At 43.4% G+C, this 25,060-nt stretch overlaps 1 protein-coding gene across 3 annotated transcripts in view; it reads right to left on the bottom strand.

Moving 5' to 3' along the window:
- Minar1 (membrane integral NOTCH2 associated receptor 1) overlaps nt 1-24,258 on the bottom strand; it is a 36,004-nt gene extending 11,746 nt beyond the window's left edge. Inside the window, exons 1-2 of one of the 3 annotated variants that reach the window (XR_009592370.1) lie at nt 23,413-24,258; nt 1,753-4,101 (exon numbers count right to left, since the gene is read on the bottom strand). Coding sequence is in view for 2 of the 3 variants with exons in the window: in XM_060385544.1 (XP_060241527.1) it covers nt 1,753-4,053 (2,301 nt within the window). In the remaining variant the exon portion in view is untranslated. Of the gene's footprint in view, nt 1-1,752; nt 4,102-22,366; nt 22,483-23,412 lie in introns of those variants that run through there. The other 2 variants (XM_060385544.1, XM_060385545.1) reach the window with 2 other exon arrangements.
- Nucleotides 24,259-25,060: the final 802 nt, after the last annotated feature.

Raw genomic sequence — 25,060 nt, 5'->3', positions numbered from 1 at the left:
TGAGGTGGGAGATGGAGGGTGAGTCCCCAAGCCCCAAGTAGGGTGTGAAAGCTGGACTAGAGGATGCCAAATGGCAAACAAAGGAGAGATGTAAGAGACACCACAAAAGGTAAATACGTAGAAGCTGGCAGCTACACTGGGCTCGTGTGAGCCACAGCTCAGGTGGTACTTGTCACTGGGAAGATTGCTGAGATGGTGACCATCCTCCACAACAGAAATGAAGAAGAAACACTAGCTACAAAAGAATGGAAAGCCTAATCTGGGACCCAAAGACTTTGAGACCTGGGCATCATGATAGAACATTAAGAGGGCTTCGTCTTCAGCAATTTCTGACACAGGATCAAAGCTGACATGGAGACCAAAGCTGGTTACCCCAACAAGGATCATGAATTAGAGTTAGCAAATGCCAAGAGGAAAGGTCACAGTGAAAACAGCCACACAGTACAGAAGGCTTCCTTCAGACTCTAGCTGTTTAATGTGAGGCATTTCAAGTTGGATCTTACTTAAGGCTGTAGCTAGTCTTGCTGGTTTGGTGAAGCCTTGGAGGTCAGGCTGGTTCACTTTGGTTTGGTAATACAATTTCCTAACCATGTGAGTCCTCTAATGATCATTTTTCAATGTTAGAAACACATGGGTTCCAGAAATCTGACCTTAGCTTAGTGTCCATGGCAAGAGATGTAGGAGGGAAAAAGCACCGTGGGATACAAGGGCTTCTTTGGGATCAGAGATTTGAAAAAAAAAAAATGCTCCTTCAATTTTCTCCTTCTTTACCCTGAATTCAAACCCATGTATTTTTAAGTTTGCCCTTCTTGACATCACTTGGAAACGCACACCTCTTCTTTGACTCAGTACCTTTGAAGCCCATCCTACTACTCTCTCCCACTGATAATCCAGTTCTTAGGGACCCTGGAAGGGAAGCTTCTTGAAAGCCTGTCCACTGACCACAGAAGCTGAGATTTTCAAGAAGACAAGCTACAAGACTGAAACTGCATCATCCTGGCAAAGACAAACCACTGGAACTTATCTAGAGTAAAGGGATCAGATGCATGTCCACTGGAACAATGTCCACAGGACAGAAAAAGGACATATTTGAACACATAGACAGGCATGGATCAGTGCTGGTGGAGCGAGGCCTTTGATAAATGGTCAAAAACACTCACATGAGAAGGGCAGAGCACCCATTAGTAGGAAAAACAAAGAACCAAAGAGGAAAAGGAGACATTGTTTCTGATTGGCTGCTCTTCCATGGTGGAACAATAAAACTGTTTTCTTATTATTAGCAGCCAGGTATTTATCTTATAGTGAAAGAGATCACATTTTCAAAAGTAGCATAATGCATGCAACAAAATTCGTGCAAGAGACCTAACAACAAGGACACTAGCAAGCCTCTCTCCATGCTTGCCTGGTACAGATCCCAGTACTTGAGCAAGGACAAGAAGATAACCTTGGTGGTGCTTGCCTTCCTTGATGCACTCCCCCTTTTGTGAAATCCTTCTCACACCACCTGTCCAATAACCCAACTGCACTGTCTACTGTCAGCACATCCCAGCATGAGCTCCACCCAACTGACTGGCACCTTGGCAGAACAAACAGGCTGCTCGCGCTGCCCTCTCTGTTCTAATGTGCAGAGCCTGCCAATTCTGGAAGGGGAACCAGCAAGGCACAGGTACCAGAAAGAGGCGAGGCTTCTCATGGAATGTCTGAAACTGTGACAACGCTGAAACCAGTCATGAGAACTTAAATTTCCATTACCTCCTTAGATTTCCGATGCCAGTCTTTGTTATCAGCTGGACCTGCATCTTTTATCTCCTCCTCGTTGAGGCCCATTCGGTTGGTATAAGTGATGGTTCGCCAGTCTCTGGGAGAGTTGGAAATGCTGGCAATTTTGGACTCCGTGGCACTGTTCTCCTCGGTCAGGGACCTGGAAGATGGCCTGGTAAAGAGGCTTTTCTTTAAAGCCTTGACACGCAGGCTTTCACTGTTGCTACCACTGGCATCAGAGCAGCACCAGTCAGGATTGTTCTCTAGCTTGGGTCCATGAGAACTGCTGTGTGCACGGAAGACCCTAGGAGAGACGCTGTCATCAGAAGGTGCCTCACTGGTCAAGGAGTTCAGGTCAACTTGCACATTCACTTTCTCCGGCTGCTGTATTTTCTGATCCAGTTTATTGAGTTTTCCAAGGACCTGTGAGATTTCCTCTCGGACCCCTGACAGTGATTCCAGCTTCCGTTCGATCTCACCAATCCTAAGAACCAGTTTGCACACGCTGGTCTTCAACTCTTCTTCTGAGTGGTGGACATTTTCAGGCAGGTTACATTTGTCTCCCTTGCTGCTGGAGACCCCATTGGTGATTTTGGCGAGGTTATGCTCTGGTGAACTGTCACAGTCTGACTTATGAAGCTGAGACAAGGAGCCAGTGCTGTTGTAGCAGGATGACTGTATCACTCCTGTGGAACCGCTGATACTCATGTCATCGAGAAACCGGAAAATGTCACTGATGTCGTCGCTGACGATTTCTGAGTCATCATCCGAGTGCTTCATGGCATGCCTGTCACTGTATTTGGCCTGACCTGAAGTACACAAGTCTTTGCACTTGGGGGGATCCAGCACATGCTGTTCTGTCTGGGTACCCACACTGCTGGTGTCTGAGCTATGCTGGCCACTGGTGCAGCTGATGCTTTTGTCTTTAAACTTCTTGACTGCTTCATGCTTTTCCAGGTCAACGGGGGATGAGATCTCTTTAGATTTGAGTCCATTTGTTTTCACTGCATAGCTAACAGGGAGAACCTTCTGCTGATCCTTTGGCACCAGATAAGCTGGATGCCTGTCTGGGCCTGAGAAATTGGGTGTCTGGCTGCCAGAATTTGGATAGCGTAGCTTTTCTTCAGAGGGATTTCTATTGAAAAAAGACCGTTCAAAGTCAGGCACTTCCTCTGTATTTAGGCTCCAGCTTTTGGCTGGCCATGGCGTCTGTTTACTGGACCTCCCTGGGCAGCGCCTGGTCTCTTGCGTTCCCATCACTGGAGTGGGTCCAAAGTAGGTAGAGGCTTGAAGGTCATCTAAGCTTTCATGCTTTGCCCGCCTTTTGTCAGGGATGGGGGAATACACCGGATTCAGGTACTGGTTGTGGTAAGGCATCTCAAAGCTGTGGTTGAAGAAGGGTGGCTTGTGGAGTTCCTTCTGACTCTGGGACTCCCCATGATCCCCCTCTGCTTTGTTAGTGGGACCCACCAAACTGGGGGATACAGTCATGAGATTGTGAAAGTCTTCTTTGAAGATGTTCCTTTTCTGAACACAGGACTGAACTACAAACGGTTCCTCACTGGAGATGAAGGTCTCTTTGATGCTTTGGCTGATGGGCAGAGAGTCCTGATCTGAAATGGACTCATTCTCAATATTCATGGGGAAATAGGTCCTCTGCATCTCACAGGGCTGAGGGCTGGCCACGGAATATGGGGACAGGGCTTGGAGCCTGTCCAGAGAGGCTGCCCGGTTTTTCACCTCTTTACTGACACCCAACAGGAAATTGGGCTCAGATGCAGGGACAAACTGTGGGCATTCCTTGCAGTCCATCTTCCGGCATTTGGATGACTGCCTAGTAGGGTAGCCTCTGCTGAAGGGCCTCTCGCTCAACTCACAGTTCAGAGGCTCACAGACTGTTGGGCTGCACACCTCTGTGTCTGACCTGCAAGACTCAAAGGAAGCCTCCTTCTTGCGCACCTTGTGGCCACTGGTGGGCAGCTTCTCCTTGGCAGTGCCCCCATTCATTTGGATCAGGTTGAAGATAGTCACAATATCTGCTGCCACCATGATTTTCTTTGACTGCTGATTATTAACAGAGCACTTCATCTTGTCTTTGAATAAAGTGGCTGGGAAGTTGGGGTCAAGACATGCTGTGTAGAAAAGCACACTTCTCAGTTTGGCAAGCTGAGACAGATCAAACTGGGCACACAGTGACTTGCACAGGTCTTGATAGGAAACAGTATTTTGCTTACTGTCCAGTTCCTCTAAGATCTTCACCAAAAAGAGAGAAGCTTCCTGATTGGCCTCCATGATTTAGAATTTGCAAGCTCCCTGACTACACTGGACCATCAGTCAGTTCTGTAGTGGCAATAAAAAGAAAGGGAGGAAAGACAGTTAGAAACAGCAGCAAGGTTCTAAGTCCAGATAGCTCTGAATAAAAACAAGGAAAACGTTTTAATGACTAAAAATATTTCAGAGCTTTAAAATATTCACAACATTTGAGTTAGTAATTCCTTTCCTAGGCATCTACCTCAAAGAAACCATCAATGAAAATTAGACATGACAATGTTCACTATATAGTATTCATAATAGCAACAAGATTACTGTAAATATCCAAATAATAAGAAATACATAAATAAAACAAGTTATAACACACAATAAGCTTTACTGGACATTAAAATTTCATAAAAGTACGTTCTTATAATGCAAATTATCAGCTTCAAAAAAATGCTAGAACATGCAGCACGAGTAAAGCATGAAAGAAGCAAGAGTCAGAAAGACCACACACTGTACTATCTGATTCCCATCCTGGAATGTAGATCCATAGTTGCCAGCAGCAGCACGGAGAAATCATCTAGAACGATATCCTGCATTGTGGTAGCCGTGTTTAAGTGCACAGAATGACACACTTAAAAGTATAAATTTTATTGCATACCAATGATGCCTTAACTTCAAAATTATAGAAAACTTTTACAATAAAAGTATGATACATTACTGAGTAAAGAATATGAAAATAACTCTCCATAAAGTAAGATCTTCGTGATATGAAATTATGTATTCCTAGAAACTAAAATGAAAGAAGATGATGTGCACTAAAATGTAAATAGTAGTTAAATTTGGGTTTTAAATATGGATCTTTTCCTGAAACAGCTCTCTCTTTAGCTCAATATCTTATCATGCAAATTTTCAGTCTTACAGCAAAGCTGAAAGAATATTATCGTGAACAATTACGTATTCACCATCTGGATCCAACTATTAACGATTTACTATATTTGGTTGATCACATATCTATCCATCATCAAGCCATCTGATTTTTTTAGATATACTTCAGAGTAACTTGCAGGCATCTATACTCTTGCCCCTAAATAAATTATGACATATGTCAGTGTTACAAGCTCAATAGTGATTTTGATTTTCTTTTTCTATAAACTTTACAAACAATGAAGAGCACAAATATTAACAATACCATGGCTGATTTTGACAAATATATATGTCTGTGTAATAACCAAAGCCTATAGAATGATCTAGAACAGTGGATCTCAGCCTAATACCGCAACCCATTAATATAATTCCTCGTGTTGTGTTGACCTCCAACCATAACATTATTTTTGTTGCTACTAGTAGTTTTGCTAGTTATGGATCGTAATGTAAATGTCTATGTCTTCCAAAGGTCTTAGGCAGCCCCTGTGAAAGAATCATTCAACCCCCAAAGGAGTTGCCACGTAGAGGTTGAGGACCACTGATCTTCCCTTGCTTCCCTCACAAAATCCCTAACACTGTTCTTAGTTTGTAAACAACTTTTTCTTCATAATTTTTCACTTTTTCTAAAATTACTACACTAAGCAAATATTTATGCAATCATTGAATAATAATAATAATAATAATATGATATGGCTTTGACCAGCCAAACCTACAGAGGAGGACTGCCCTGGACAGGTGCTGCTGCAGTCCCTCTGCAGGTCATGGAGGGAGAAATGCAAAGCCCCTAGTCAGTCCCACTCCAGACCTTGCCCCTAGCCCCGAACTCAAAACAAAAATGGCCTGCAAGCTCCTGTGAGCCTCAGTGGCCCATGTCAGTTGGCAACCAGGGAGGCCAGCCTAGTCTGCCTTTTTTGAGCACATTGCTTGCTTTCTGTTCGTTCTGTTGTTTTCCTGATGGGCACCTCACTGCAGACTGTTCCCACACTGGCCACCCTGATGGCTGCCCCGTAAAGACGTCTAGCGGATCCTGGGCCAGGAAGCCGTGCTTCCCATACCAGCTGTAGGCCACATCAGTGTTTTCCTAAGGGAGGGAACGAGAGCTTCAGCCCTCAATCCCAAAGGTCCACTGGCAGGTGTGGGCCCACCTCACTGGGTGCATCCATGCTATATGTACACCTGCCATCTCTGCATTAAATTCAACCAGGGAAGAGGAGGGTGAACTGAAAGAGAATCATGGCATCCACTATTCTGAAACAGGAAAATTAAAAACATCCAGTCGAATAAAGTTTCTATAAAAAAAACTCCCTATTGACGAACATAGGTTTAAGATACATCAGTGACACCCACTGCACGTTTAGGACCCTGAGCACATGCTTTCTAGAAAACGCCCATCGAAGCCAAATTTGTTACACTCCTGAGATCCCAACTCCCACAAGGCAGAAGCAGGGGGATTACTGCTAGTTCCAGGACAGCCTGGTCTACATAGTGACTTCTAATCCAGAAAAACTCTATCCCCCAAACACTAGACATGTTTTAATTGCCATCGATTTTTAAACCGACGCTGTTCCGGAAGGTCTAGCTCATTTTTAACAAAAGCAATTCATTTCCTCAGACTATGCTTCAGTAGCAGGAGGCCATGGGCTCTTTCTATGTCCTGAGGGCAGCTGCTCCTAATAGGCTTTTATAAATCTCAGTGTGGTCTCTGACATGAAAGACTGGAGACTCATGGCTAGCCCTTACTTGCGTGAGAAAAAAAACAAATAAAGTTTAACAGGCTTTGTTCCTGCTAGGAACAAGCCACCAGGAGACGGACTTCACCCACACAGTGCCGCTGCCCTGCCCCAGCCCTTGCTTCCCTCGGATGAAAACATTCTGTGTCAGGATGTTCTGGCTTGCTAGAGGCGAGGACAACCTGTCACGCTTGGTCTTGAAGTAAACAAATGGGTATAGCTATCGGAGCAGAGGACAAATGAATGTAATTTAGAGAATAGCATGAAGCAAATGCATATCGTATTTTATGGATTTGGTGGCACAAATCGCATTCACAGCAATTTTTTACTTTAATCCCTGTAACCACCTTAAGAGACCTCTTTTACTTTCACAATTACTCCCTGACAGATGAGGAAATGGGACTGGGGAACTTACAGGGCTGCAGCAACTGAGAGCAATAAGATCTAAACCCAGGGCTACTGAGCTGAGCTTACTCTGTGCTGTGTGCACCATGTACTTCCCAGGAAAGCCCCAAGATATGGCTCCCCAGAGAGGCCTTCCCAGCTCTCACTGATGCTTTACTTGGCTTAAATGTATCTCCAAAACATCTCTTTGAAAAAAAAAAACAAAACAAAACAAAAAACAAAACCTATTTTCAAATCTAAGACTCATTGTCTCCTGATGAAAGTTTAAATGCTATGGGTAAGCCTGGGTCATTTATTATTATTATCATTATTAAAACTGACATTGGAGGGTTGGGGAGACAGCTCAGTAGTAAATTGATTGCTGTGCAAACATGAGGATCTGAGTTTGGATACCCAACACCCACGAAACAAAACAAAACAAAACAAAACAAAAAAACCCCGGGTACTGCAGTGTGCAAATGCATCCTCAGTGTTGGGAATTCGGAGGTAGGGGCTGGATAGACTTCTGCAGTCCATTGACAGGCCAGCCTAGCCATGTCAATGAGTTCAATGTTCAGTGCAAGACCCTCTCTCAAAAAGTAAGGTGGAGTGTGATTGGAGGAAGTAAACCCAGGGTCAACAATGTGTGCCTATACATTGTGCTGGCAAGTTTTTATCAACTTGACACAAACTAGAGACATGTGGGAAGAAGAGAGAACCTCAACTGAGAAAAGGCCTCCATCAGGATGAGCTTTTGCCAAGCCTCTGGGGCATTTTCTTAATTAATAATTAATGTGGGAGAGCCCAGCCCAGCGTGGGTGGTGTCACCCCTAGGCAGGTGGCTACTTTTTTTAGGAAAAGCAAGCTGAACGAGCCATGGCGAGCCAGACCGTAAAGAGCATTTCTCCGTGACCTCTGCCGCTTCAGTTCCCGCCTCCTAGCTCCTATTTAAAATAACTGCCTTGACTTCCTTTCACGCTGGGCTATCAGCTACAAGATGAAGTACTTCCTCACCAAGTTGCTTTTGGTTGTGGTCTTTTATCGCCGCAACAGAAAGCAGAGTAGAGCACATGTGTACATACCCACACGAACACAGACCTACACCATACATACAACTGGCATTAAACACCTGTGGATGAAAACAGATCCCTGCACTTGGAGGAGGCACACACACAAAGGATGATCAATCATTCCAGAAGCTGTAAGATTTGTTATGAAACTCCAAGACACCCAGGGAGGAACGGGAGCAAAGGGGGGGATGTGCTGAACAGTCAGCACCCAGGCACTCTGGGTGACAGCAGGAGCCAGTGTGCAATATGTAGCCACTGGCAGGCTGCTTCCCTGACCACACTAACAACTCTACAGGGTACAAAGAGCATCCTCGGTTGACAGATGAGGAAACTGAAGATCTGGTAGGCAAGTACTACACTAGCCGGAGAAAATACCTAAGTTGCTTGATGTTCAAAAATGAATAAGAGGCCCAAAGCCTTCTGACATTGCACCAGATTCAACCTTGTATTAAAAGCAGAAAATATGTCTGTATGAGATGAAGCAGAGGGATGAGACCTCTGTGGGGCTGATCTACTATGTGACATCAACTTTGAACCCTGACTCCAGTGTGTATAAAGAGTAAGACAAGCCTGCCTGGAGCGTAATTTTGGCCTCCCTAGTTTTTCATTCCCAAGTTCTTGAAAGCCTGCTAATTTCCCACTGTGGAAAACTCCATTCTCAATCACACATTTCCAGGGGCCTTCACTAGTCCCATGAGTTACTGCCTCTGCCTAGATTACACATCTCAGAGGCAAAATAACGAGCTGGTTGTGGGAATCATTATTCAACCCTTATTAAAAAGGAAGAAAGAGCATAAACTCATTCCACGGGGAAGTTCTGAAAGCCAAGCATGAAGTTTCTACTCAGTGAGTGGGAATAATGTCTGCTCAGTTCCCAGCACATATGACTCCCAGGCCAGCCTGCTCCCCAGCCATTGCTATCTGGTGCCCACCCTGTGTACCTGTGTCTTACCTCCTATCATTAAGCCTGACAGCCCCCTTTTCTGAGGCTGGGAGTGGATCAACTGATAAAGTATAGCAGAAGCATGAATAACTGAAGTCAGTCTATTACTTAAAAACCCATGTTTTTAAGTGGCAGGCCCAGTGGTTGGTGTATGTCTGTTATCCCAGTACTGAGAAAGCAGAGACAGCTAGATCCCAGGGCCTTGCTGGCCAGCCAGTCTCACCAAAGAGGTGAGCTTCAAGTTCAGTGAGAGTCCCTATTTCAAAAAGTGAGGTACAGAGCAACTGAAGACAGTCTACGTCAACTTCTAGGTCTCTGTGTACATGTGCACACACATGAATGTGAATTAGGCATGCAAACACAAAACTCTACTTCTGAAGTACCCATAATGTGTGCAACACTGTGCTATGATCAACTGGAAAAGCTAACACAACTCTCTCTCTGGAGCTCATGGTGTCAGGGCAGAAAACAGTCTTTAGGATCAGTGATGGTCGAGGCTACAGTGATCATCAATAAAGGTCCTCATTTTATGGATATGGAAATTGGGGACAAGATGCTGACCTGACTGTTCAAGAGCATGTGTGGACGTAGTGGTAGAACCTGTCCTTGAAGACAGAGCTCCTGACATTTACCCGATTTTTATAAGCTTCTATACAACATGCCAATGGTGAATGCCAAAGGCCAGGGGAGTTTAATCAGGGTGCCTAAGTTGGTGATGAGATGGGATCCAACCAAAAGAGAGATGAGAAGACAGTTTTGTAGAAATGGTACCATCTCCACTGGCCTAGAAGACTGAAGAGGTGGATGTTTTAAGTTCAGAAGGAAGAGACAAGAAGTGCTCCAGGCAAAAGGAAGGTGGACAGAAGGTTCAGGTCAACAGAGTAGAGTTTATATGTTTGATCAGGATGAGGAAGGGGGAAGGAATGGACAAGCAGGTAGGATTTAGGTGGGGCATGCTGTACTTTGAATAGATGTCTTCAAAATTGAGATATAATCAAGAAGTGGGCTTTTTAAGAAACAATTGGCCGTGGAGTGTCTCATGGGTGGGATTGGGAGTCTCTTTGAAAGGCACTTCATACAGCCAGACACATGCTTGTTCTTCTGCCAGGCTGAGGGTACACCAAGAATGCCCTCACTAGACATTCTAATGAAGCTGTTGCCTTCATACAACCACCTAGCTTCTAGGAGCCTGAGAAATAAATTAACATTCTCAATAAGTTAACCAGTCCTGGGTACTCTGTGACAGTAGTACAGTTCTCTAAGACAGGCAGGATGCTGTCTTAGGGAAGGATGCTGCAGGGAAGGAGGTTACAGGACGTAGGAGTGGGGTACTGCCAAAGGTAGTTGTTGTTGAGGACAATACTAGGATGAAGCTGACTATCCCTCATCTAGGATGCCTTGTCTGGGATCCACATTCTTTTCTAGCTTTCAGAAGTCCTGGTGTGCCTGGACAAGGGGAGATTTCCAGGTTCTTTTATTTCCTGGTCCATGGCTGTTCTCACTATACAACATTCTACAGCTTCGGAAAGAGCAGAAACCAGATACTTGAGTTTTCCCCTTTACATTGTGCTATCTTGTTACTTTTCAAGCCACATTCTAGCAGTGATAAAGGCTGGTACACAGCCTACAAGGCTGAAGTGAATGTCTGCCCTTTCTCCACCTGGGACATCAGTGCTCACAGTGCTGACACTGATCTTAATCAAAATAAAGCAGAAGATAGTAAGTAACTGTCTCTAGGAGTGCTGAGTGAGATCTCTGGACAGAAGATAAGCTTCTGTGAATATCATTCCTACTCGATGCTTTAAAGGTCTAATCATCCCTCTGTCACTAACAACTCGGAAATCTGTTGAGAATGAATAACATAAGCCTTGGACTGGATTAACAAGAGTCAGCTGTAAAGTATTCATATTAAGGCATCCCCAAAGCCTTTACAAAACACAAAATGAAGTAGCCACAATGTTCTCACCTCACACTGATAAAAAGCACACTGAGGTAATTTATCTGCAGCATAGCTGGAAATCCTGGCTTATTGTTTGTTGTTGTTGTTGTTTTCAAGTTGGTAGTTTTTCTTGTGAATTAATGCAGATATGGACTCGGGACTGTAGAAGAAAGGCCTCAGAGTAGAGATCTGGAGCTTTTGCATTCTGTGTTACCCCTAATTTAAATTTCAAATCAAAGGAAGGAGAGCCCAAGTGTTTCCTTAAAGATCTGCTGAAGAGGGCATTAAAGTGTTGGAAAGGTAACTGCTATGCTATTAGAGCAGTGTGGACCTGAAATGCTTAGCCTGGGCTTAAAGACCTTAGTTCAGAATTCAAAAGGTTATAAACCTATCCCAAGATCCAAAGGAAAGGTACATTCTTAACATGGTGGAGAGAGCGCCCCCATTCTGATCTTCTAGAAATGCCGGAAAGCATTTTTGTTGCTGGAAAGTTTTTTGTTGTTAACATGTAATGCTAAACCTGTAAGAGAGCAATATGAATGCTCAGAAAACCCAAAGAAAAGATTAAGCTGGAAATCACAGTATGAGGCAGAAAAGTATTGAAGCTGGAGGACAAGGGAAGTAGAAGAGACATCACAAGGTGGAGAATAGGAACTTGGAGTGCATTAAACTGTTCTCCATCTAATTGCAATTAAGGAATGAAAAGGGGTGACAGTTACTTTGGGCCAAAACAGGCCAGTTGGAGAGCAGAACTTTCCCTATCAGCAGTCTAGGGAATAGGGATAGAGGAAGAAGAGGGAGGAAGGGTGGGACCAGAAGGAGATGAAGGAGGGGGCTACAACTGGGATACAAAGTGAATAAGTGTAAATAATAATAATAATAATAATACCTGACAAAGGGCTAATATCCAGAATATATAAACAACTCAAGAAGTTAAACAGCAACAAATCAAGTAATCCAACTAAAAAATGGGGTACAGAGCTAAACAGAGAATTCTCTTTTTAATTTTTTTTATTTTTATATTAATTACTGTTTATTTACTTTGTATCCCAGCTGTAGGCCCCTCCCACATTCCCTCCCAATCCTACCCTCCCTCCCTCATCTCCTGCCTGCCCCTCTCTAAGTCCACTGATAGGGGAGGTCCTCCTCCCCTTCCATCTGACCCTAATTTATCAAGTATCTTCAGGAATGTTTGCAATGTCCTCTGTGGCCTAGCAAGTTTGCTACTCCCTGGGGGTGGGGAGATCAAAGAGCCAGCCACTGAGTTCATATCAAAGACAGTCCCTGTTCCCTTTACTAGGGAACCCACTTGGATACTGAGCTGCCATGGGCTATGTCCAAACAAGGGTTCTAGGTTATATCCATACATGGTCCTTGGTTGGAGAATCAGTCTCAGAAAAGAACCCTGTGCCCAGATATATTTGGTCCTTGTGGAGCTCCTGTCCTCTCCAAGTCTTACTAACTCTCCTTCTTTCATATGATTCCCTATACTCTGCCCAAGGTTTGGTTATGAGTTTCAGCATCTGCTTTGATACACTGCTAGGTAAAGTCTTTCAGAGGCCCTCTGTTGTAGGTTCCTGTCTTGTTTCTTGTTTTCTCCTACTTCCAATGTCCATCCCATTTGTCTTTCTAAGTGAAGATTGATTATCTTACCCCAGGTCCTCCTTTTTTAGCTTCTTTAGGTGTACAGATTTTAGTATGTTTATCCTATCTTATAGTTCTAGTATCCACTTAGAAATGAATATATACCATGTGTGTCTTTCTGCTTCTGGGATAACTCACTGAGGATAATCTTTTCTAGAACCCACTATTTGCCTGCAAATTTCATAATTTCCTTGTTTTTAATTACTGAGTAGTATTCCATTGTGTTAATGTATCACAATTTCTGTATCTATTCGTCCATTTAGGGACATATGGGTTGTTTCCAGCTTCTGGTTATTACGAAAAAAGCTGCTATGAACATGGTTGAACAAATGTCCTTGTTGTGTACTTGAGCATCTTTTGGATATATGCCCAGGAGTTGTATAGCTGGATCTTGAGGAAGTGCTATTCCTAATTGTCTGAGAAAGTGCCAGATTGATTTCCAAAGTGGTTGTACAAGTTTACATTCCTACCAGCAGTGGAGGAGGGTTCCTCTTTCTCCACAACCTCTCCAGCATGTGTTGTCACTTGAGTTTTTTATCTTAGCCATTCTGATGGGTGTAAGTGAAATCTCAGGGTTGTTTTGATTTGCATCTCGCTGATGGCTAAGAACATTGAACATTTAAGTACTTCTCTACCATTCTATATTCCTCTACAGAGCAGAAAGAAAATTCTCAATAGAAGATATCGAATGGCAGAGAAACACTCAAGGAAATGCTCAACATGGCAGAAAAACACACATGGTATATATTCACTTAGAAGTGGATATTAGACATATAATATAGGATAATCATACTAAAATCTGTACACTTAAAGAAGCTAAGCAAGAAGGAGGATCCTGGTAAGATGTTCAATCCTCATTCTGAAAGGCAAACAGGATAGACAATGGAAAAGGGAGAAAACAGGGAATAGGACAGAAGCCTACCACAGAGGGCCTCTGAAAAACTTTATCCCAATGGTATCAAAGCAGATGCTGAGACTCATAGTCAAACTTTGGGCAGAGTGCAGGGAATCTTAGGAAAAAAGGTGGAGACAGATTGACCTGGAGGTGACTGGAGTTCCACAGGAGAGCAACAGAACCAAAAAAATCTGGGCACAGGGGTCTTTTCTGAGACTGATACTCCAACTAAGGACCATTCGTGGAGATAACCTAGAACTCCTGCACAGATGTAGCCCATGGCAGTTCATTGTCCAAGTAGGTTACCTAGTAAGTAGAATAAGGGCTTTCTCTGACATGAACTCAGAGGCTGGCTCTTTGATCACCTCCCCCTTAGTGGGGAGCAGCCTTACCAGGCCACATAGAAAGACAATGCAGCCAGTCCTAATGAGACCTGATAGGCTAGGGTCAGAGGGAAGGGGAGGAGGATCTCCCCTATCAGTGGACTGGAGGAGGGGCATAGGAGAAACAGATGGAGGGTAGGACGGGAGGAGCTGAGGGAGGGGGTTACAGCTGGGAAACAAAGTGAATAAAGTGTAATTACTTTTTTAAATGATTAATTAAAAATAACAATAATAATTTTTTCTTAAACAGGAAACAAAGGCATTTGTCACCCTCTGCCTAGGTTCTGTATTTAACAATGGTTTGTGTATCTTAGAAATATAAACAAGTTCAACACCATAAATACTCTGGGGCTAAAGTTGTTGCCTTGGGGTACAAAAAATTCTTAATCTAAGAAATCAAAGCCTGTTCCATGCTGACAGTCTCTTTGATACCAAATTATAAAACTGCCATGGGCAATCACAGGTGTACAAAATCACTGTCTTAGAGAGGAAATAGTAGTAAATGTTTTAAAAATTAAACACAGAACAAAAAAGTCCTGGAGACACAAAATAACTAGCAGAATTTGAAGCTCAAGAATTTCACAAAAGGGCACCATAATTTTAAGAGGTATAAATATATTTAAAACAAATACATCACAAATGTATATAGACATACATATGTAAAATAGGTAATCTAAGTACAACACTGATAACATAGCAAATAATTTGGAAAGCAAATAATTGTATTTTTAGAAAAATAATCATTTCTTTAAAAAATCAATGAACAAATTGAGTAATATGCTACTTAAGTGAGGAGAAATCCAGTGATTAGGAAGACCTAGGGGATTATAGCAGAGGCAGGACTAACAAAACAAAAATAAAAGGCATAAAATTGGGGTTAAAAGACATACTCATAGAAGGATACGTTTCAGAAAACGTTTAATAGGTGTTTCAGGAAAAAAGAAAGAGAATCGTATAAAGATGCTAACGTCTAGAAATGTTCTAGAATTTATAACACAAACCTTTAAAAAGAAGAAAGCAAAAAACAAAACAAGAAAAGCAAAACCTTACATAAATTCCAAAGATACATTAGAAGGTATTTATCCTTAGATACCTAAGCACATCATATTGAAACTTGGAAGTATTCCAGAAAGAAAAAGAAAGCTTTTGCTTAAAAAAAAAAAAAAGTTGAATTGTAAGCCTGGTGCAGAGATGCATGCCTATAATCCAGCACTCAGGTGTGTGTCTGTGTGTGTGTGTAGGGGGTGCGTTTGAAGCCAGCCTGGTCTACAAATCGAGTCCAGGACAGCCAAGGCTACACAAAGAAACCTGGTTTGGAAAAAAAAAAAAAAGTTTAATTTTAAAATTCTTAGTTTTCAAGATTAAAAACAAAGGTCAATAAACAGAAATAAAAATTTTAACATGCTAAAGAAAATGTTCATTCTTCTGTTAGGAGATAGGTATTATTTAGGAATTAAAAAGCTAAAGGGACTAAAGAGTTTGTCATTCACATTTCTCAGGAAGAAACTGAATTCAGTTTTTAAAAAACAAACAGATTGCAATACTGAAAAAACATAAAATGACTGATGACTTATTTAACAAGCAAAATGGAAAAGGGCCAGATCCAGATGAGAATTTAAACCTTTTGTGAGTTTCCTTATATTACCTGGATTAGGAGAGGGAAGTCAAATAAGTCTGGATGATGAGTTAAGATCCACTAGAAAACATCACAGGTGGTCATTTAAAGAACAGAAATAAACTGTGGTATTTAACGTAGGGCTTCTGAACCAGAGGACAGAATTGTTTCTAAATGCATATCACAATAAATATAAAGAGTATGAACTTGCCAGTTAAAAGCAATGACTCTGAAACTGTATTCTTAAAAAGCAAAATAAAACAGCCAAATACTACCTGTAAGAGATATAATCCCACAAATATAATTCCATAGATAATGAAAATATAAAGAAAACCAGACATATCAGCTTAAACAATGTCAGAATGTGGTTCATATTCACTGTAGGTAAAATAACATACTACTTACAGATCACAGACTCTGGAAAAGTTGCCCATGTTTTCATCTAAGCTCTTCTGTCCTGTAGATATGTGACTCACATAGCTTACAAGTCTCGCTCTATGGTCTCCTTAGCTTTAACATATGGATGACTTAGCACCTGTCGCATAGGACTGAGTTATTTTTGTAGCAGTACTTGGCAAATATTACGTATGTACTACAACTATTTTTTTTATTTTATTATAGTAACGTAGAAGAGAAGACTTCAAATTGAAAAAAAGTATTTGGGATTCAGAAAACTATTTTTTAAATGATGGGAAAAAAATTCACAAAAGATAGAAAATGTGCCAAACTCATGATCTCATCTTGAGATCTCTCTCTCTCTTTCACACACATATACACACACACACACACACACACACACACACACAAACACACACACACACACACACACAGATCCTAAAGAAAGAAAATTAGCCTCTTAGTAAAATATTTAAACAATGTTATACACAGAACTCTGAACCTAAGAATAAAGTTCTTAATTAAAAATAAATTAAAGTTCTAAAGAACAAACACTATTTCTTTTAAGCTAAAAATATAGCACCAACATGGGTTCACAAATAAATAGAACTGTTCCCAGGTAGTCTTTTACTAGAAGAGTGTAGTGGAGGAATTGACTAGAAACTCCTCAGAACATGAATCCATATATTTTTAATAAACTTAAGAATAAACATCAAAAAATAAAGAATGTGTAGGAAAAATAAGCTTCCACATAGATCTATCACATCATCATTGTAAGTTAAAACAGAACCCAAATACATTGTAGGAGTGTCATATTGAAAGAATATATAAAAGCACAAAGGAAATAAAAACAGCAGGCTTGGGACAAGGGGAAAGAAAGATGTAGTGAAAGTCCTAAAATTAAGGCTTCTTCTATGGACTACCTTTGACATATGGTGAAGTCAGAAGAGCCTGGGATAACCTAACCACAAGCTCCTACTCTGTCCCCATGGGTAAGCTCCCTTAGACAACCTTCCTTATTTGGGCGACACAGTGCAGTTCGTACCCATAGTAGGGTTCGGCTCTCTTCAGCCCTTGTATGTATTCAAACAAGCCAATCATGCCCTCCTGTGAGAACCTTCAGATATTACAGACCCTGCCTCCCATTGCCCATTTCTTCACACTGCTCCCAAGCCCAATCCCATGTAGCCCTGGCAGTACGCAGTACTCACTGGGTTTTTCTTTGTTTGTTTGCTTGGGGGTTTTGTTTGTTTGTTTTGGTATTTTCGAGACAGGCTTTCTCTGTGTAGCCTTGGCTGCCCTGGACTCACTTTGCAGACCAGGCGGCCTCCATCTGCCTCTGCCATCCCAAGTGCTAAGATTACAGGCATGCACCACTGCACCTGGCTTCACTGGGTTTCTTAATAAGTCATTGTCTATCCCAGCATCACAGGCCACCTATTCAGCTCTTTTGGGGGTGGGCATCTTCCCTCACCAAGGGGAAGAATAGAAGGTGGCTACAACAAAAAGTCAACAAACTACAACAGCCTTTTCTTTAAACAAACAAACACCAGGCACTTGAGCAAAAATGACAACCATTGCCACCTTTGAAATCTCATTTGCCATGGGCACCTGTTAGATTATTTTATGTATTCATCTTAATGATTTGAAAAAAAAAAAAGTAAAGTTAGGCATGGTGATACACTTGAGACCTAAAGCAGTATGGTCAGGAGTTCAAGGCCAACCTGAGTTACAAAGTTGCAAACCAGCCTTCTCTACAGGAGACCCAGTGTCAAAACAAACAAAGAAACAAAACTAAATAAAAATTTAAAACTAGACTAAGTTTCTATTTGACCCCTTTTAGCTGAGACATGTTAAACGTGGAGCTAATGTAGTTTTACATATAAGGCTCTACAAAGGCAACAGACACTAAAAAAAAACTGGCGGAACGTGTTTGTTTTTTGTTTTGTTACTACTTGGGTTTTGCCAGTTTAATTTCTTTGTTTTGTTTTATGAGGAAAGCCCTTCACGTTAAAGGGAACACAAAATAATTACTTGCTGAAGATAACTAATTAAGGATTCCGGTTGGTGGAGCTGGAGAGAAGGCTCTCTGGTTAAGAGCTGGCACTGCTCTTCCAGAGGATCCGAATTCCTTACCCAGCTCCCACAATGAAGACTCATGACTGACTGTAACCATAGCTTCAGGGAATCTAACATCCTCTTTTGGTCTCCTAGGGCATGTAGTATATGTTCACACAGGCAACATACATGCATATAAATAAAAGGAAATTGTAAAACATATTTTAAAAATCCTCGTCAAAATGGAAAACAGTTCAGGTAATTAACTATTAAATCTTAAATAAATCAGTGGAACAGAAGGACAAGCAGAAGATGCAGAGGTAGGTCAGGATACAGCATATGCTGGAGATGGCATTTCAAGGCACAAGATAGTGGTTTGTTTGATAAAAGTAAATATGTCAGTGGCATATTGATTAAGTTTTACTGGAGCAGATGGTTTAAAAAAATTGACTTCATCTTTACTCTTGGCCTGTAAATAAAATCTGAAACAAAAAGGCAAAAGTTTTGAGTCAAGAGTTAGATAATCTGAGATTCTGAAAGAATATTCTACAAGATCCCAAATACCAAAATCAGTAAGAAAATAGCACATTCATTTAGATAAAGTGAAAATTGCCTGGTCACCCAGTCTCTAGACATTATAAAGTCTGGAAAAGTCAGGAAGCAGACACTTCATGTATCTTACTGAGAGACTGTTGGTATAATGTTCCTTTGGAAATGTATACACCTTACCGTTGGTCATTCAAATGATGATTTCTCCCCCCCACACTTCCACTTTCTGGTTTCAATCCGGATATTACATTGTGATACTTGTCCTAAGCATCCTGTCTCAACTATGTGTAAACAGGCCAAAATAAAGCAACTAGCCACAAAGTTGATCAAGGGGGAAGAGCCATAGGACAGGAAAAAGTAGGAGGAGAAAAGGAGAGAGAGAGAGCTAGAAGAGAGAGCAGGGAACAGATCTTGGAATGAAACAGAGAGATGGACTGGACCTAATATATCACAAAAAGCAAGTATAATCTAAATGTTAGGAAACTATGAGGGCTTGGAGGTTTAAGAGGGAGTAATTATTGCCCAGCATTATCTTCTAGGTTAACTAAATAAACCAGTCTTTGTATGGTAATTTGATTATACAGCTGTTTAGGATTAACAGCAAGCATTACTAAAAGATAATTATTAGTAAATATTAATCGTAACATACAACAAGAGACCTTAAAAGTTAGTAAGGAATAAATAACACAAAACAAAAATGGTCAGCTTGCAAAGGAAGGAAGGCAAAGAAAAAACATGTAACAAATAAAGCAGAACAGAACAGGAATTTTTTTGATTATTTTATTATTTATAAACATAAGCAAAAAAAATACTTTGTGAAGTAGAAAAGTATTAAGGACTGTGAGGTGTTTACCTCCTGATATAGTTCAGGTAAATTGTCTCCAAAACTTTGTGCTAAAGGCTTGGTCATGAGTTTGTGGAGCTAGCAGTGTAAGATGGTAGAACCTCTAGGTGGTGAGGTAGAAGCCACCTAACATGCCATATGCTACCTCCCCGTAGCCATAGACCACACTTCACACACACACACACACACACTAGTATCCAAACCCCAAACATACCTACTTCCCATATCCAATACACAGTACCTACCCACACCTAACTATCACCGTCTACCCACACCTTGTACACACACGCCATCAACCCCTACCCAACACACACCACTTACCCATACCAACACATACCCCCTACCCACTTCCTACACATACACCCTCCCCATATCTTACACTCTACACCCCACCCACTACCTACCAACAGCCCACACACCATTTACCCATACCCTTCCTATCCACTACCTTCTTATACTCTACCCATACTCCGGACCCACACTCTCCACATACTTTCTACCTGTCCACCCCTTGAACCTATCCATGCCCCACACACATAGTCACAAGATTTCAGTTCTACAGCTCTGATGGATCCTCCAACAACCTTTCCCTCAATTCCGACGGTGGCCTCTCATGCTGCCGCCACTTAAGCTGCCCTGACATTCTAAAGCTCTCCAGTCCCTGTAAGTTAGTTGACCTTTTATGTTGGTTTCTTTTCTCAGCTACTTATTTTGGACTTTCTTGGATACTCGTAAAGCTACATGCTTACCATCTTGCATGAAACAATCCTTTTTGTGGAGCCCCAGGGTCATTCCAGATCCTGCATTGTGGCCATCACACCAGAGTGGTCACTGCAGGTTAAAATTACCAAATACAAAGTAAATGGCAGGGAGTGGGAGTAAGGGCACAGAGAATGGGCTTCACTGAGGAGGACTCTTAAGCCAGAGGGCAGTAGATTACTCACTGGAAAGCCCCACCAAGGCAATAGAAAAGTCTGCCATAAAAGCTCTCGTTAGCAGAGGGCCTGGAAAAACACTCAGGGCACCAGAAAAGCCACATAGTTCAATAAATCATGCTGGAATGGTGACATCAAGTCATACACACACACACACACACACACACACACACACGCTTACATGAACACACACACATGCAACCGACAGTCCATGCTGAAGGTCATTCTCTTAATTTGAATGAATATTTTTAAAAAATCAATCAGTATGCCATAGCTATATGACATGGTCTTTTCAGCTCATCTCACTCCCATAGAGCTTGATGAGACATGATTGCAAGGTAGTCAGTTTGGAGTATAAATACCACATTGAGGTATGTGCTTCTTGTTTGGTTAAAAAGGACCTTGTGCAGGTGAAAGGGACAGGGTGCACTGACAACGTTAAGCTGGAGACCACAACATTTCATCTGGAATGCTGAAAGGATGTCGTGTGCCACATTCTTGAGAGAAGCCTCACAGTGACTCACAAACTGTGTTCTGAGAAGTCCTTAAGCACTCCAAAGGAAGCCAGACACCACACTGAGAATGAACAGGCTGCCGTGGCCCTCCCTCTATTTTTAATCAGTTTCATCCACTTAAATTTTACGTAAGCCTAATATAAAGGGCTCTGTTCTAAGACAGAGGAAAAGGACATGATTCAATAATGTTTTTTTTATTCTCAATCTATATGTATTGCATATGCTGCAAAAAATGCAAAAAGTTAAGCATTACCCAAAATGCACAATGAATTAGAAACATACAGCTGCCTCTGCCTGTCTTAAGTTCAATATCCCTCTTTTTTTTTTTTCTTTTAATTTACACTGAGCCTGCAGGGTAAGCTCCAAAAACAAACATTTGAATGTCAGCGGGAAAAGCTAATCAGTGAGCATTAGCACCGTATTCACAGAGGAATCTGGAACCTTTTCCCAGCTTGTTTGAGAACACGCATTGCCACTTGGCTGGAGCAGTAAACAGGGCCTCCCCCTTCCTCCTCCTTGCCTTCACATCCTACCTCCCCATGCACAGGCCATGACTGCAACCGTGCTTTCTGCTTCATGTTGTCCAAGGTTTCCAAAGAGCTTGTTTGACGGAGAAGCAAAGAACAGATTCCCATACTCATTCTGTGTGCTATGGGCAGAAACAGAGCAGACAACTTGCCAGAAGCACAAATCTTTCAAAGGGAACACTGGAGTTTTTAGATGGTGGAAGACACATTAATTTTGCATCCAGCATTGGCCAAGAAAATGATGACATTATACATCCAAAATTCCAAAGGAATACAACACTAACAATGAAACCTTTGTCTCTCTTCCAACTATTAAGTGCTATGCAACACTTTCACACACCAAATTCATCAGAAATGCAAATGAACTGTTTGATCAGCTCTCTCCCTGGCAACTGACATTCATTTTCACATAGTTGCAGATCTATACAAAATGTCTCACACACAATAAGAACCAGACTTTTCCTAGACATTTAAGGTTTTTCCTGCAGGCTCCAGTACGTCAGAAAAATCTCTAAATTGGTTGTTTTTTGCAGACATGCCAGCCTTTCCCATTCTACACTTATCCTCTGATACGCAAAAAGAAATCCTATTCTTTTTGTTCAGGGGCCGTTTAGGCCAGCCGCTCAACTCTGTCCCATTACTCTTATTTGAGCAGTCCCTGAAATACCCCCGTTCCCAGGCTGTCAATGAGCTGTTGGCATGGAGTTCATCTCAGAAAGCTTCTATGCCCACAGCAAGTATAGCTTGCTTCTACCTGCAAGGAAGACTTCATCAGGAGACGTGGTGATGGAAGCTTGTTTGCAGAGAGATTGGAGTAAATAACCGGTCAAGTGTGCTCAACTACTCCTGGAAATTCTTCATGTCATGCTGCATAACATCATAGTAGAGCCAGTCAAACCCCTAACCGCAGCCGCAAGGGCAGCTGCCATGGTCCCACCAGCCCCCAATTAAATCACCCCATCCCTAAAAGAAAACGGGAGTTCTGCAAAACCGACCTGTGTCCTTTATAGCACAGACTCGATGGCTTTCCTCCTCTTGGCCTTTGGCAAACGTTACTTAATCTCCACTGAAAAGACTGTCCCACCCGCAAACACCACTACCAACCTCCCCCCCGCCCCCACCTCAGTGTGTACAACCTCTGAATACAGCCACTACTCCACAAACAATGCTAGCCTCAATGCTGTTCCAGCAAGCTACTCCAGTGCCTCCCGGAAGCTCCCCCGCACCCCTGCGGAGAGGACCAATGATTACTTTGCTGGTTTGGTGGCCTCAGAGAGTACCGGACTTGGCAGGGATGGTGGCAGAGCAGGTGGGAAAGGCTGCAGAGCGGCGAGTGAGGGTGTGAATGAACTCAAGCCCCTCGCCAGCAAGGCCTGGCTTTGGTATTTTCTGGCAGGTGAAGTTGAACGTTTCCTGGAGGAAGGACGCCCCTCTTTCCACATCAAGGTGGCTGGAAATCCCAATTTAAGGATGGACACACTGGTCGGTTTTCTGGGGTTTGCCAGTTTCCCACTTTACTTTGCGCCTCTGGTATGTTGGGGTTTTTTCACACTGACAGCTCACCTACCCGCCCCCCCAAAAAAAAAGAAAGAAAGAAAAAAAAAACACCTTTGTCTGAAACGAATTCTCAACCGGGAAAACTTGCCCAGAACTACCTGATCTTTGGCCATTGTCTCTCTCCCTTCATCTATTTCCCCTCCACACCAGATACGGCCAGCCTAGCACCTGCTACACGCGAGCGCGCACACATACACACCACACATAAACACACACACACACACACACACACCACGCGCGCGCATGCACACTCACACCCCTTTTCCGCTACAGTGCCGAGCTCAGCGTAAAAGGTCCCTGCTCCCAGGTGACCCGCAGTCGGGCACCTAGCAGAGCCTGGGAGGAGCGCCAGCAACCCAGGACTTTACACAGCGCCTCTGTGTGTCTAGCAGCCTGCACATAGTGATCACACCTTGCACACACACAGACACACTTGCACATGTGCGCTCCCGGTCCCCACCGGTCTCCCGCTCTTCAAAGTTACCTCCGAGGCTGCTCCGGCGCTTGGCTCCCAGCCGTCTTTGCACGTCTCCAGTGCCTCTGGGTGGGGGTCTACAGGGCCTTCAACGCCGTGCTTCCCGAAGGTTCCCTGGCCAAGAAGTCCTAGGCTCCAGGGTAGGCTAAGCTTTGCACTTGGGGCAACACCCCTGGCGACTCCGGGGCCCCCACCGCGCGGGGTCGGGATCTTCAGAACCGCCTAGGTTTTCACCCGGGCTTTCCTGGGCTGTCGGCAGCCAGTGCCCACTTGCATGATGCCGAGGCTCTCAGCGGCCGGGGGATGCGGCCTCAGCGTCCTGATCGGCCCCAACCTCGGTTTCCGAGGCTCAGCCAGAGCCGCCACGTCACGCGCTTGGACACTGTGGGCAACTCCGGCCAGGAATGCAATGTCCGGAGACCCAGTTTGGCTTCTCCATCGACTCCCCTGCCTGGGGAGCTAAGGCAGGCAGGACTCTCCAGCAGTGAGTGCGCGCTCCCTGGGGCGGGAGGGGCGGACCCGGGAGGGGCGCGGCAATAGCGCCGAGGGCGTGCCCTGTTAGAGGCTGCAGCCACCTAGAGAGTGGGTGCCAGCACCCCCAGAGTCCTGAGAAAGCCTCTGCACCGTTCTGGGTAGCGCCTGCTCCGCCGGGGCAAAAGCAAGCAGAGGCTGGAGCTGGAAGGAGCCTAAGGGCCAGATCCACCCCCCGGGTTTGCTTCTCCCTGTTTCCCAAAGCCTGAAGGTGACTGCGGCCCCCAGTGGCGAAGCAGAAGCTAACGGTGTCCGCCGCTCTTCTTTTCTCGGGTTGCGCTCTGCTCGCTCTGCCGGGGCCTCAGACTCTGCAGTGCTTAGGGAGGCCAGGGCAAAAGTAGTCCTTTGGCTCAGTGATTTTTTTTTTCCCCTCCTGGCCCGAGTTGGCTTCTTTGGTACCTCGATTGGGGAAACTGGAGGCCACGTGACCAGTCCTTCCCCCAAAACACACGTACACACACAGAGGAATATTTCCAAAAGTCCAATTGGCTACATCTATCAGGACTGGAGGCCTTTCCCAAGTCACCCTCAGTGCTGCAGTGGGACTGAAGCGCAGCAGCCTGCCCGTGGTGCCACCATCTCTACAGATCAGATCGTCTTCCTCTGCTGGGAAAGTCACACCAACAGCGATTTCCAGTACAAAAACGTAGTCATAGTGTCAGACTCACGGAATCTAAAGAAAAGGAAAAGAGAGGGAGAGAGAAAAAAAAACAAAACCCTACTACTACTATTGGGAAACAAATAGCTAAGGGGTCGTGCCCTTTCGCTGGATCATAGGAGGGTTTTTGTTTGTTTGTTTGTTTGTTTGTTTTCCAAAAGTGCAGCCGCATGCAGGTACCCGGCTAGCTTTGTGACCTGTGGTCTGTCTGCATTGTGGCCTTGGGAGGTGGTGGGGGCTGGAGAGCGCAGATCTCCTTGGCAGCTTCCTTGTGTGAGTTTCGTGCTATGGCTGGAAGCGACCGAACGTGCTCTAAAAGTGAACCTGCTAAAACACGGATACTTTAAAAACAAAGCCTTTATGTGGTAATAAGTTGCCAGCTAGATTTCCCAGAATTCCGCCCTTATTACTTTAATGCCAGGCGAGACCAAACACATCTAGGGAAGACAAAAGCATCCGAAGGGGTAA

This window comes from Meriones unguiculatus, chromosome 6 (genome assembly GCF_030254825.1).
Source record: "Meriones unguiculatus strain TT.TT164.6M chromosome 6, Bangor_MerUng_6.1, whole genome shotgun sequence".
Classification (NCBI taxonomy): Eukaryota; Metazoa; Chordata; class Mammalia; order Rodentia; family Muridae; genus Meriones; species Meriones unguiculatus.
This window is presented reverse-complemented; position numbering and strand designations above follow the sequence as displayed.